The 13,781-nt window shown below is 38.6% G+C and overlaps 2 protein-coding genes across 2 annotated transcripts in view; one reads left to right on the top strand and one right to left on the bottom strand.

Annotated features, from left to right (window-relative positions):
- The window catches only part of Hibch (3-hydroxyisobutyryl-CoA hydrolase), a 73,698-nt gene extending 69,595 nt beyond the window's left edge, over window positions 1-4,103 (top strand). The window contains exons 13-14 of the mRNA XM_028765846.1: window positions 177-210; window positions 3,381-4,103. Of these exons, the coding sequence (XP_028621679.1) occupies window positions 177-210; window positions 3,381-3,496 (150 nt within the window). The 3' untranslated portion in view covers window positions 3,497-4,103. The remainder of the gene's footprint in view (window positions 1-176; window positions 211-3,380) is intronic.
- Window positions 4,104-7,905: 3,802 nt separating this feature from the next.
- Window positions 7,906-13,781, bottom strand: part of CUNH2orf88 (chromosome unknown C2orf88 homolog) — a 14,750-nt gene continuing 8,874 nt past the window's right edge. Inside the window, exon 2 of the mRNA XM_028765847.1 lies at window positions 7,906-8,448. Within this exon, the coding sequence (XP_028621680.1) occupies window positions 7,970-8,290 (321 nt within the window). The 5' untranslated portion in view covers window positions 8,291-8,448 and the 3' untranslated portion in view covers window positions 7,906-7,969. The remainder of the gene's footprint in view (window positions 8,449-13,781) is intronic.

Genomic DNA, 13,781 nt, shown 5'->3' with positions numbered 1-13,781 from the left:
GTGCTTGACAGCTTGCTGGAGCAAGTTGGAGGTGGTCTGAAGTGAGCTATGTGGAGGGGTCTAGACTCCGAGCGTTGTGGTCAGCATTGTCATAGGGGTGAAAGACCAAGGTGGGCGGAGGAAAGAGAGCACAGGAACAAGGGGCCCACACTTACTCCATCCACTCTTTGTTTCAGGAAGGTCATGACTTTCATGAAGGTGTTAGAGCTGGTAAGTGACATGTGTCTGTACTGCTTCACTGGCGGGAGACAGATGTGAGCATTCTCTGTTAACTTCAATGGATGTTTTAGTGCAAATTACACTTTTAAAATGGTTGATACTTCTCCCTCCTCCCCGCCCCGGCGTGTGTGTGTGTGTGTGTGTGTGTGTGTGTGTGTGTGTGTAACATGGGAAGGTATCTCTAAAACTGTTTCACATTCATATCTCAGCACTATTCTCCAATGTGTGTTTGTGGCAGACCCTATCCTATGCACAGCTACTGATCTCTGATTATATGTGTCTGCCCTTCTGCTCATGGGATCTTGTAACTTGTAAATATACCCTGTTGTTTTTAAAAGGTATATCGATTCTAAACCAGAGAGCTCTCAGCTGTTCCTCCTTCCTCCTTCCTTTGTGCTATTCTGGTATGACTGGGCAGTGTCTGAGCCTACCACCCACGCCCTTGATCTGTAGGCAGTTAGCATCACTGGGCGAGTACAAGGGACGTTATACTTCACATTTTTACTCGTCTCAAGGCAGCAATTTAGAAAAAGCATATGTTGTTTTTCTCTAACAAATTTGTAACCATTCTTTTTATGAATAGTTCTTAGGTTTATAAAAAGCTATTGCTTCTTCTATAAAATGTGTTATTTTCTTCTGGATAAATTTTTCATGTCTTTTCCTGCCTCTGCTTCCCAACTTGAACATTATTCTTGTTTTTATTAATCACTTTTAATAGAGTACAGTGCGTGTGTGTGCTTGTGCTTGTGTGTGTGCAAGTGCATGTGTAGGCTACTGCTCGCCCACTGACCTATATATTCTCTAACCCCAGAAAATTTTCTCCGAGTAAAAGAGTATGTCTTCTACACCCTGAGATTTGGTAAATTCCCATTGTTACTGTAGAAGTCTCTAAATTTGTAGCATGATGTATCACTGAGCGTAGGGTGCAGTCATTTTGGAAGACTCATGGGATTGAGTCCAAGCTGGTGGCTGTGTGGATTACAACAGTCTGCATCTTTCCTACTAATTCCCTATGAGTTTTTGATGCATGCAGGTCAAAACTGTAGTCCCTGCTCTCAGGAGATTTGTACTCCTTAAGAGCTGTTACTAAAGTATTTGTTAAATACTTTATTTATGCAAATGCAAAATATTTTTAGATATTTTAGATAAATATTTTCAGTTACTTAAGGAAAAAGGAGTTGTAGTTACTCAACATTAGAATGTTGAATTGAAAAGCAAGTACCTGTGAGATGTGGTGGTACACACCTTTAATCCCAGCACTCAGGAAGCAGAGCCGTATGGATCTCTGTGAGTTCCATGCCAGCTGGAACCACATAATGGAGATACCCTGTCTCCAAAATAAAAACAAAAAGCAACAACAACAAAACCCAAATATCAAGCTACTTTTGTTTCTAAAATTGAAAAACAACTTTTATCATGAGACAAGGTTTTCCTGTATAGGCCAGGCTGGTCAGCTTCCTGAGTGCTGGGATTACTGCCATGCACCACCAGGCCTGGCTCAAACTCCATGTTTTTTTTTTCTTCTGTGAGACAAAAATGTGGCCTCTTGTTTCTGCATAGACTCTTATTCAGAGAGCAACATCTGTTCTGGGTAAAAGTGTTTAGTATTCTTGCTCCAACTTGCTAACTATAAAAAAATATGTCAGCAAATTAGATAAAATAATTTAGCAAATTAGGGAGATGGTTGTTAAACATTCTTACATTTAACATCTAGGATGAACTGCTCTCTGACTACAGAAGATAAAAGCGAACTCTGTTAGCAGAGCCAAAGGCATGAAGCTCTGGTCCTGCTGCACTGAGCTGTTAGCAGAGCCAAGGGCATGAAGCTCTGGTCCTGCTGCACTGAGTTTCTCTACACAGGCAGCACTTCTAGTCTCTGAGGAATGCAGCACAGAGCTGCTTGGTGCTCTCTCCTGTGTCCTTTGATGGAATCTCAAGGAGGTAGACAGTGCCAGCCGGTCACTTGAAGGGAAACAGATTCTGTAAAAAGATGTCCCAGGACTAGTCTTTTGTTGACACTGACTAAGAAATACAAGCTTTAGGTTGGAAGGTTGGAAATCAGCCATTTCTGATTTGCTTCAGAATCCCACATCAGACAAACGTATAGCATCCCACTGAAAGCTGGTTGCATATCCATAAGTCCCCAGCTGTCTCAAAACAAAACTAAACAAAACACTTCTCCAGTATCCACATTTAACTGTGTATAAAGCTTTCTCTAGCCAACAAGATACCCTGCTCCTTGGTTCCCAGATTACTGCTCCAGATGCTTAATGCTCCAGACTTAATTTGGGTTTTTCTAATTGTCTATAAAATATATATATACAAGGATGGAATATAGCCTAGTGACAGAATGCTTGCCCAGGGTACACAAGGCCCAAGGTTTAATTCCTATATTGCCACCACCAAACAACAAAGCAAGCTCACTCCCCCACTCCCTTCATTAAAGTTATATATATATTAGGCATGGCTGAGATGTGCTGCCATAACAATGCTTTCCTCACTGTTTTCAAGTGTAGATACACGCGTACTTATAGATCACATGTACTTGTGAGGAACAGTATGGAACTTCTGCATACCCTTCATCCAGGCTCTTGAATAGCATGCGTGTAACTGTAGTGCACTAGCACTAGAAAATAGGCATTGTCTTTATTTTGTAAGTGCTTATAGATTGACTCACACTTAGAATCCTCGGGGGTAGATTGTGGCTAGCCTGAGTGATGTCTACACTGAAACATGAGTGGATTTGGTGATTACCTAACATGGTCTGGTGGTAGTTGTTTTAGTTCAGAGCTCCCTATACTAGAGGATTTCACAGAAGGGTGATGTCTACATTTATGTATAAAATCTCCTTTCCTTTACCTCAAGTAATTAATTTTCCTCTCAAAACCTGGTTAAAAGGCTGGCCCTGCCCTCTTACCTGCACCAATGCTGTGTTTAGCTATCTGTAACATGGAGGTTTCATTTATAGTTTTGTCTGAGGATAGGAGAGGAATGTTTGAGCTGCCAGATTAGTTCACTCAGTTTTATTAAATCATAAACTTTGCAGAAAAAAAAATGTGCTGTAGAAAAATATGCCTAGTAAGATACAGTTGTTAGTTCAGTAATTAAATCTGGTAATAGCAGAAAAAAGATGTGCTAATGTCTCTACCTTCTTTTGACAGTTCTCATTGACAAAGACCAGACTCCAAAATGGAAACCAGCTGATCTAAAAGATGTTACTGATGAAGATTTGAATAGTTATTTTAAATCTCTGGGAAGCAATGATTTGAAATTCTGAGGTTTATTTTAGAGCAAGCATCAGCATACCTAACAGCACAGAAGCTAGGCCAGGCATCTTGCCCATTTTCATGCAGCCTGCAAGCTGGAAATGGTTTTCTCATTTTTAAATGATTGGGAATTCATAATACAATGGTTGCCCAAAGTTTAAGCACCAATGTTTATAACTTTTCATGATATAACAACTGAAGTTCAAACACCAATGTTTTATGGAAACTTCCTACAGTGTAGCAGAGCTTGTTCTCTATGGCTGCTTGGAGTGGCCATGGCACAGGCGTTATGACCCGCAGCACCTCAGGTGTCTAAGTTTCTACTGTGATCTTCATCAGAAATAGTTTGCTGGTCCCTGGTTTATAAGAAATTTTCAAGAGCTCCAGAGAATCTTGAGTTTATTTCTCATTAAAATGGTAACTTTTACTTCTAGTTCATATATTAATTAACCAACTTATGTACAGATTATCAAAAATAAAGACCCTGAAATTTGGAGGGGACATGTTAATGCTTTATAAATTTTCCTTCTTTAAACATGAATGTATTTTAAAACAATACTGTAGCAGAAGAATTACTTTGTAAACATTAAAAATCTCATGCAAAAAAAAAAAAAAAAAGGTTGTATAAAGTTCTCCAGAATGCTTTATACTAATCCTCAGCCTTTTCCCAGTCATCAGAACCAGTTCCCCAGGTAGAAATGAAAATACTATTCTTATTGGCAGTATCTGCTAACTTGGAAAAAATGAGGAATCAAAGTAATTAAAAGTTGACAGAATTTGCATGCACGTACATTTGCACCATCTGCCTGCAGCGCCATAAGACAACACGATCCCGAGTTAAAGGTGATTATGAGTTGTCATGTGTGTGCAGGGAACTGAACTCAGGTCCTCTGGAAGAGCAGCCAGAGCTCTAACCTACTGAGCCATCTCTCCAGCCCCTGACAGAACATTTAAGGTATGCAAGAAACATCAGAGAATTCCAGACTGAAGACCTTATATTTCTAAGTCAGAATGATTTCTATATTAGAGTCAGCTAATCATTTAATTTTTAACTTGTTATAATTTCTCCTTCATCCCAGGCTCCTAAAAAATAAGAGAGTTAAGAACAGAACTGAACGGAGCAGTGGGCTTGTGCCTGCACCTCATCCCGCATGCCGGCGGTGGCCCCGTCCCAGAGGGCGTTGATTTCACATGGTCTCAGCTCCTTGTCTACTTGTCGTACAGGACGTTTCCTCCACACGTTAGGAGCATGTCTGAAATAGTGCTATGGTATTGACCACGTTTTACATTTAGTTCTCAACACTCCTAGATTAGACCTTAATAGCCCAAGGGCTTGTCTGTACAGGTACACTTTCACTCACTTTGTATATGAACAATACAAAATATTCTGTATTTGTTAGCAATACAGAATAGAACCTTTATGTGAAACATCAGTGGAACCACACCAAAAAGTATTTGCTTCGATTAAATGAGGACTGACAGATAATTGCAATTAGACTTTTATTATAGTTACCAAAAAAATCCAAAACAAACAAAAAACAACAAAACCATTTTCACAAAAATATTTGGGAAAAATATGTATTCCCACTTCAGAGTTAACTCCTCCAGTGAAGGGAGTTTGCCAACAAAACTTGAGTTTTGGGACTAAAGTGACAGCTAATTCTTTACAGCTGGTGTTTATGGCTTGAAGGAGGAAACACCTGGCTTGCTGGGTCATTTTAGATAGATGCTGTATTTGTACCGATAGTACAGGTACATTACTGTTCTGTGACATCATTTATCATGTCTATCTTCTGGTTTCCAAAATAATATAATTCAGAAGTGTACTGTCCCATTTCACCAAATGCCAAGAGTGATTAATTAGGATGTACGTATCATGTGATTTCTGTACACTTTCAGTACTTGAGGAATTTTTTGATAAAAATTCCTTTGGGCCTAAGATAATCATGTTTGTCTCCTTCAGAATTGTGCTTTAAGCGATAATGAGCACAGGTAGATGGTAAAGAACTGGTAAGGCAGCTAAGACGGGAGCATTCTAGCATCCAAGGCCTGTAATCAAAGGCAGCAGTACCAACGAGACACAGGGTGGGCAGTAAGCGCACTGGCGTTCTGAGTCTCAGTAAGTAAGGAATTGGCCATGTTTTCCTCCACTGATCTACTTCTGCAGTTGCCACTGGGAGGTCATGTGCCTTAAGACTGATGTTTCACATGTCCCTGTCCAGTAGCTAAGGAGTTGTTCAGTGTTCTGTTTATGGGTCCTTCCTTCTCACTCCACTCCTCCTTAATGAAAGATCTCAAATGAGGCTGTTATTTGAATATAAAGGCATGAAAGAGGGCTGATTCCTCATGATAGATTCCTAATTCTCATCAAGGCTAAACTATATCCTGATACTATCTCGTGTGGTATAAAGTTTGTTCAATTGTTTTACCACACAGTTTATCCAGTACTTACTGTGTAAGCCTTGTTGTTCCTCGATCATGGGCTGATATACAGTTCTTATATATTTTAAAGTAGGTCTCTTAGAATATGTGTGTGCATATATATATATATTCGCCTGCATCAGAGTGAGGGGACGGTCCTTACTTTCATGAAGAAAATGATCATCATAATTGCTTAAACTATAGTTGTGAAACATAGGAGCAGCAGGCAGCAGAGAGCTGACCTCTAGCTAGATGTAGACTGGGCAGGCTCTACCCTTGGACAAAGAAGAAACCTGAAGTTGAAATACTCAACCCATACTCACTTGCCAATATCTCTGTGTAGACTATGTCTTCATGTTCTGACCAACATATATATTATTTTATATTCTTAATTATATTTGTTAAATAGCAAGAAACTTTGCAATAGACGTCTTCGTATGAGAAACCAATTGAATGTGAAACATCATGACCTAGGAGTTTTTGCCTGAATCATCAGTATAGACATTGGAAACTGCACTGCTCTATGAACTACAGATTATACTTGTGGAAGACATAGGAGTAGGAGGGCTTGTTGCAGTTCTGTAAGCTGTCTAGTTGCCAGTGTAGTGGGGCACTGTGTGTGGTAGAGCACTGGGACTCCCAGGGTTTATTGAAACTAACAGAATAAGCAGGTGTCTGGAAGGAAACTGAATGATGGCTGTCACTCATTTTAACAACCTCTCTGCTCCTAAAACTTGGAGAATTCACACTGTTTGACATATGTTCCAATGTACTACTGTAAAACTAGAGGCAACATTTCTCATGATGGATAAAGTCAAATGCTTATTTAGCTCACAATGACACCAATGGCTTTGGATTTCAAGAATTCTGATAAACTGTATCCTTGCAGGATTGGTATAGATGGACCCCATTTCTTTTTGCTTGGTGTTTACCACAGCTTGGTGATAATTCTAGGCACTCAGTCCTCTTCTATTGACTTGATCTAAGTCTTCTGTTACTGTTGAGCTTTTAACAGTTAAGATTTAAAACATAAAGCATATGATAGTTCTGTAAATGCCTAGTTTTAACACTTCTACAATATGGCTGAAGTACTCTGTGGCCATGCATAACTGCTAAAACCCACACATGTTCTCCATTCAGGAGGAGAATATGTGGCTAAGAGGGTTCTGAGGGCACGAGTGACTACTAAATCCCACCCAGGTGCTTCCTTTGGGAGGAGTAAGTCCTCTTTTACCATCTACATATCCACCCCTGTACTAACACTGTAGTGAGACTTTATACATAGTTAGCCATGAAAACCAGGCTCAAATTTTCACCTTGCAGACTAGATTTCTGTCATTTTTAAGATTTACTGAATAAAAGGTACCAAAGAGCTTCTTTTTCAATGTGATAAACTATTATGACTTCTATAAATTATCTTTTAAAGATGGCTGTAACATGCAAAGTTTAAATCACCCAGTAACAGCTGTGGCATGACCCTGAGACTAAGGGTGGTTGCTACCCTTTCCATCTACAAAAATAGATTTCCTACTAAGAAGGACACTCAAGGCAGCCCTCTCCACTGGTGGTTTTCTAATGGCAGGTTCCAGGTATCAGGAAGTGGGTAGTCCCTGACACAAATGGTCTTGATGGTCTTGACTACAGGGATGCTATGTGTGTGTTCACTAGGGCTGGAGTTCTGTTCCTTGCTTTTTTCTTTTTTTTTTTTTTGTATAAATTAACAAAAGTAGTCATTTTAAAGTAACCCCTTAAAATAACCACTTGGAACTTGAGCACTTCTTATTCAACATTTTCTTTGGTGATGTCATTCCTGCCCCAGGAAGAGCATGGTATGACAGATAGCTAATGGCTGGGTGGCACAAGACCTCTTTTCAGGCTTTCTGTGACCAAAATTTGAGATCAAGTAGATATACATTGATGTTAAAATAGTAGAACTACTTAAAATTATATTTCATCATATGCATCCCTACACTAATCACAGACGTGGTTTAACATCCAGTTGCAATTTGAAAACGTATGTATTTAACTAGCACCGACTACATCCAGAGCACAGTTGAGTATCATCAGTCAATGGTGGTGTCAGAGCCCTCACTCTCAATGTATGGGATGTTGTAGTATTGGATGTTTTCACATGCCCACTGCTGCAAAGCATCCTCCACAATTTCATTGGCCAGACGGTCTGCAAATTCAAGGATCACGGCACCAATCACAGCACCGGGCTCTGGGGGTTTCTTCACTGCCTGGACTTGCTGCTGTTCATCTGGAGAAGGCGTCCTGTAGTGACAGCTGTCATCTGGCATAAAGGCCTCTTCACTCTCATGCAGCTTGTCCATGTCTAACGCGGTAGGAAATGGGAACGGTTCCTTTGACTTCATGCAGCCCATGATGGCAGGTGAAGGCAAGCCGTGTTAGTGAGGACTACTTCAAGAGCATCTTTGGGAAGCAGTGCAGGCTGTCCACAGGGGCTTGACCCAGCCTCCCTCCTCTCAGGGCCTGGGGCAAGCACTGGTCCCTTTCACTACTCTTCACGTCTTGTGTTTACCTGTTAAGAGAAGGGAGTTTTCACTGTAAGGTTCTGTGCAATGTAGAAGCTCTTAGTCCCTTGAAAGAAAAGTGAAGTGCTCAACAAACAACCTTAGCAGCCAAAGCTGGAAAAACCACTCAGGAATGTCAGGACATTCAAACTTTTTTTTTCCAAGCTCTTGAAAAATTTATAAAACTAAATGAAATAAAATTTTACATTAGCAAGGGGTCATTCTTGGACTGAATTCCCACAACCTGTTATTTTTTTTCCCTTTTAATTCTTTTACAGTTTATACATATATAAAGTACTTTTGATTATATTCTCCCTGTTACCCTCTTAACTCCTTTATCCCATCAAACCACCAAATCCCTCCAACAAGTTCCTGCTTTTCAGGTTTGCTGTTTTTCTTGCTCCCCTCCCTTCTCTGCGGCTCGCTTCTTGTGTGGGTAGGAGTACCGTTGCATTCAACCAGGCTATAAAGTCAATTCTTTAAAACAATGGTTCTCAGCCTTTGTAATTTAATACAATTCCTCATGTTGTGGTGACATAAAATTATTTTTGCTGCTACTTCATAACTATAATTTTGCTAGTGTTATGTAAGTCAATAAATATCTGATATGCGACTCCCGTGAAAAGTAGTTTGACAATCCCCAAAAGGGTTGCAGCTTCTAAGTTGAGAAACAGTGCTTCAAAGTAACCATTTGAAATTTGGGCCTTTTTATTCCCTGTTTTCTTTAGTGGTGCCATCTGTGAACAGTGGGTGCACCTCAGTCTCAATGAGCATTCAAGTTGGGAACATTGCTGTCAAGGAACCCAGTGCTTTAGACTCAAGGAAATGGCAAGGGCTTCCCTTGCTTGGAATAAGGATGTTGGCCATATGTGTAGAAGGTATCTCACTTGACCCTAGCTTTTCTGTATGTGTGTCTGTCATTTCTTCATTCCCTACTGCCAAATGCCCAAAGCTGTGCAGGCTGTGGCAGGCACTTCTGCCTCAGGAAGGTACAAACAAACAACAAACAAACCAGAAAACCATGTTTCTATAAAGAAAGTTGACCAGAACACAACTCCTGAGTTGTGTGTGGCTAAGTTTTGCTAACAATGGTGAGCCTGCATAGTTAGAGTAGCTTGCACCTGCAAAGTCTAAAATGCTTACTGGTCGGTCCTTGGCAGGAAGTGTTTGCCAATCCCTGATCCTTACTATTAAGCTTTCTTTAACCATATTATCTTCATCTTATTCATACTTGCTGTTTAAACAGAAAATAGGCTGCTGTATACATACATTTGAATAATAACTTGAAAAAATAATGGACTCAATTCTACAATCAAAATACATAGGCTAACAGGGTAGATTAAGAAACAAAATCCATGCTTCTGTCGTTTATAGGAAACTCAGTTTTAAGAACCACTTTGAATTGAAAGGGTGGAAAAAGTATTCCAAGCAGTGAGACCAAAAGGAAACAGGAGTTGCCATCTAAACATCTGACAAACTCAGACTTAAAACCTAATTAGACGAGACAAAGGGTATTTAATTCCTAATCAAGGCAACAATTAACTAAGAAAACATTACAATCCTAAACATGCATGTTCCAAACTCTGGTGCACCGAGTTTCATTAAAAGCATACTGAAATTAAAGACTGATTAATACCAATCCAATAGTAGTAGGTAATTTTAATAACTCATTTTCTCCAATAGATATTTGATCTGAACAAAAATATAGAAAACCTCAGACATTTATTTTTAAATCAAATGGACCTAATGTGTATAGGTTATTCTACCTAAACACTAAAAAAATATGTATTCTATCCAGCAACCTCTGGAAGCTTCTCTAAATATACTACATCCTAGAATTTAAAACAAATCTTAAATTCAGAAAAAGATAATTTCCATGTGTCCTATTTGACTAATATACAATAAAACTTAAAACTGAGAGCAAACAAATTTGGAGTAAATGCAAAGCTCATGGAATTTAAACAACACAGTGGATGATGAACTGGCCAAAAGAGAAATCAAGACAATTTTTTTTTAAATTTATGAAACTAAATGAAAATAAAAACACAACAAAATCTTTGGGATACATTAAAAATAGTTCTTCAAGGAACTATTTTAACTGTATATTCCTACATTTAAAAAAAAACAAATAAATTACTTGCTACAACTCAAGAATTTAGAAAAACAAAAGAAAAACGCAAATTCAGTAGTCAGCAAGAAATAGTAAAAAAGCAAAAATTAATGAAATAAAAACAATATAAAGAATTAATGAACCTAAGAACTGTTTCTTCGAAACAATAAACGATAAACAAGATTGACATACTCTTCGCCCAACTTACCAAAAAAAAAAAAAGATCAGAAATGAATAATGAAAATCTTGTAAGAGAATATTTTTAAAACATGCACTCCATCGAGTTGGAAAATCTAAAACAAATTCTCAATACATCAACACATCAAAGTTAAACCTTAGAGAGATTAACAACCCAAAACACAACAAATAAACTGAAATAGTAGTAATAAGCTTTCTGACAAAAATAGAGAGAAAGAAAGAAAAAAGAAAGATAAGGAAGAAAGAAAGGAAGGGGAAAAGAAAAAAACCACCCAGGCCAAATGAACTAAAAGCAGAATTCTATTTTATTTTCAATAATCTACAGCTAATACTTAAATTAAATGGAGAAGGAAGAGGAGGAGAAGGAGAAATAACAACTGATGGAACACTTCCAGATTCCTTCCTATGGAGTCAGTGTTACCCAAATACTCAACCAAGTAAACACACAAAACAAAACCACAAACAAACTAAAAACCGCAGATCAACTTCTCTGAAAAACACAATAAAATAATTGTGACTAGAATACAGACACATGTCAAAAAGATCATCAACCATCCAGGATCAAGTTGACTTAATCCTAGAAATTCAGAATGATTCAACATACATAAGACAGTAAATATAATTAAAAAATATAAGTTGGCTTAAAATCATATAATCTCAATAGATACAGGGAAAAAATTTTGAGAAAATACAACATGCTTTCATGATAAATCCTAAAGAGACTAGGACTAGAGAAAACATACCTCAACAATGAAATCCCAATCAAAATACATACAGCAGTCCTCCAAGTTGGGGGGGGGGTGCATTCAAAACTTCATACAGAACCAGAGAAGACTCCAGATAGCCAAAGCAATCCTAACCAAAACTATCAGTGCTAGGGTATTTACCCTTCCACATTTCAAAATATTATAGAGCATTATTAATAAAGCACCCTGGTACCAGCACAAAACCATATATATATAGACCAATGTACAAAACAAAAGACCCAAACATAGTCTTTTTGGCCTCTTTGTCATACGTTAACCATCTGATAGTTGACAAAGACAAAGAGGCCAAAAACAAACACTGGAGAAAAGGCAGCAATATCAATAAGTTATGCTGAGAAAACTGATGTCCACATACAAAAGAATGAAGTCAGACTAGTATCTATCATGTACATAAAAATTAGCTTAAATTGAATCAAAGACCTGCATTTAAAACCAGAAATGCTAAAACTGTTAGAAGAAAGCATAGGCATTACCACACAAGGTATAAGGGTAGGAAAGGACTTTCTGAGTAGGACTCAGTTTGCCCAGGAATTAAGGCCAACAATTGACAAGTGGGGCCTCATAAAACTAAAGAATATCTGTGCAGCTAAAGAGACAGTTGAGTGAAGAAGAAGCCCATGGAGAGGGGAGAATCTTCCAAATATACATCAGACAGAAGGTTAATAAGCATAACATAAAAAGAAGGCCAAAACGCCAAGGAATCAAAAAAAAAATATATATATGGGTCTGGCACTTGAACAGACAGTTCTCAAAAGAGTAAGTACCAAGAGCAAGGTTTGGCAAAGGTCTTAAGGAACTAGGCTGTACATGGCTTAAATTTCTGAGCCATGACTTTAGGCAGTGCTTGTGTCCTTTTCCCCAGATGTCATATTGACGTGTAATTCCTCACATTACAGTATTTAAAGTGGGGATTCTGGGAAATAGTATTGGAATAATACTGCTCTCATAAAGAAACCTCAAATTCCTGGCCTGTCACTGCTGTGAGAGGATGAAGCACAGAGGTGCCATCTGTGAATCAGAGCTCTTCGATTGCAGACTCTGACCTGCTGGTGACAGAAATGGTCCTTCCAGCATACAACTGTGAGAAGTGTGTTCCTGTGGTTTATAAGCAGTCTATGGTATTTGGTTGAAGCAGTCTGAACAGAATGAGGCACACATACAGCATATGTCTTAAGTGCTCATGTCTGTGATTATAGCACAGAAGCATCCATAGGCAACACACAAATAAGTGAGAAAGTCACATTCCAGTAACACTTCATTATAAAAGGGGACAGCCGGGCATCGATGTGGGGAAAGCAGAAGTAGGCTCACATTAAGAATAAAATTGCCATCTAAATAACGATAACATAATCCAGATTCCATTCAACATATTCACAATAAGCAACATCCAATAAAAATAAAAAGATTGCAAGTCATGCAGAGAAGTCAGAAAATGGCCTATGGTCAAGAAAAAAGGTAGCTGTTTGTCCTAGTTAGGGTTATTGTTGTTATGATGAAACCTTATGATCTAAAGCAAGTTGGGGAGGAAAGTGTTTATTTGGCTTATACTTCCACATCGTAGTCCTTCATTGAAGTCAGGACAGTAACTCAAACGGAGGAAATGTGGAGACAGACACTGCTGCAGAGGGGTGCTGCTTACTGGTTTGCTCTTCATGACTTGTTCAATCCTTGTTATTATAAAACCCAGGACCACCAGCCTGAAATGGCACCACCCATTTGATGGGGCTGGACCTCCCCCATCAATTACTAATTAAGAAAATTACTACAGGCTTGCCTACAGACCAAGCAAGCTTATGGAGGCATTTTCTTAATTGAGGATCACTCCTCTCAAATGACCTTTGTTTGTGTAAAGATGACACAAAACTAGCCAGCACACTGCTATACCCCCAAATGCCACAACATTTGATAATTAACAGAATTTAAAATAACTTATCCAAACTTTTGAATAGCTAATTAAATATGTTCAAAAACATAAAGGAAAAGTGATTATGAAGATTAAACGGAATCTCACTAGCAAAATTAACATTGTATAATTAAGACAAAAGAGAAATGGAGGAACAAAGAGGTACAGCATCTGAAGTGAGTAATCCAGGGACTTAATAAAATCTGAAAAATGAGAGGGAACCACTAAGAAGATATTATTTAATATCCAAGCTGTGAAGCACTAGATGCCTTAGACCCAGAGATGAGAAGGGGAGAGCATAGGAAGGAAGGAAGGAAGGAAGGAAGGAAGGAAGGAAGGAAGGAAGGAAGGAAGGAAGGAAGG

This window comes from Grammomys surdaster, unplaced genomic scaffold (assembly GCF_004785775.1).
Source record: "Grammomys surdaster isolate TR1022 unplaced genomic scaffold, NIH_TR_1.0 165, whole genome shotgun sequence".
Taxonomy (NCBI): domain Eukaryota; kingdom Metazoa; phylum Chordata; class Mammalia; order Rodentia; family Muridae; genus Grammomys; species Grammomys surdaster.
Note: the sequence above shows the minus strand (reverse complement) of the source record. Positions and strands in the feature narration are given on the sequence as shown.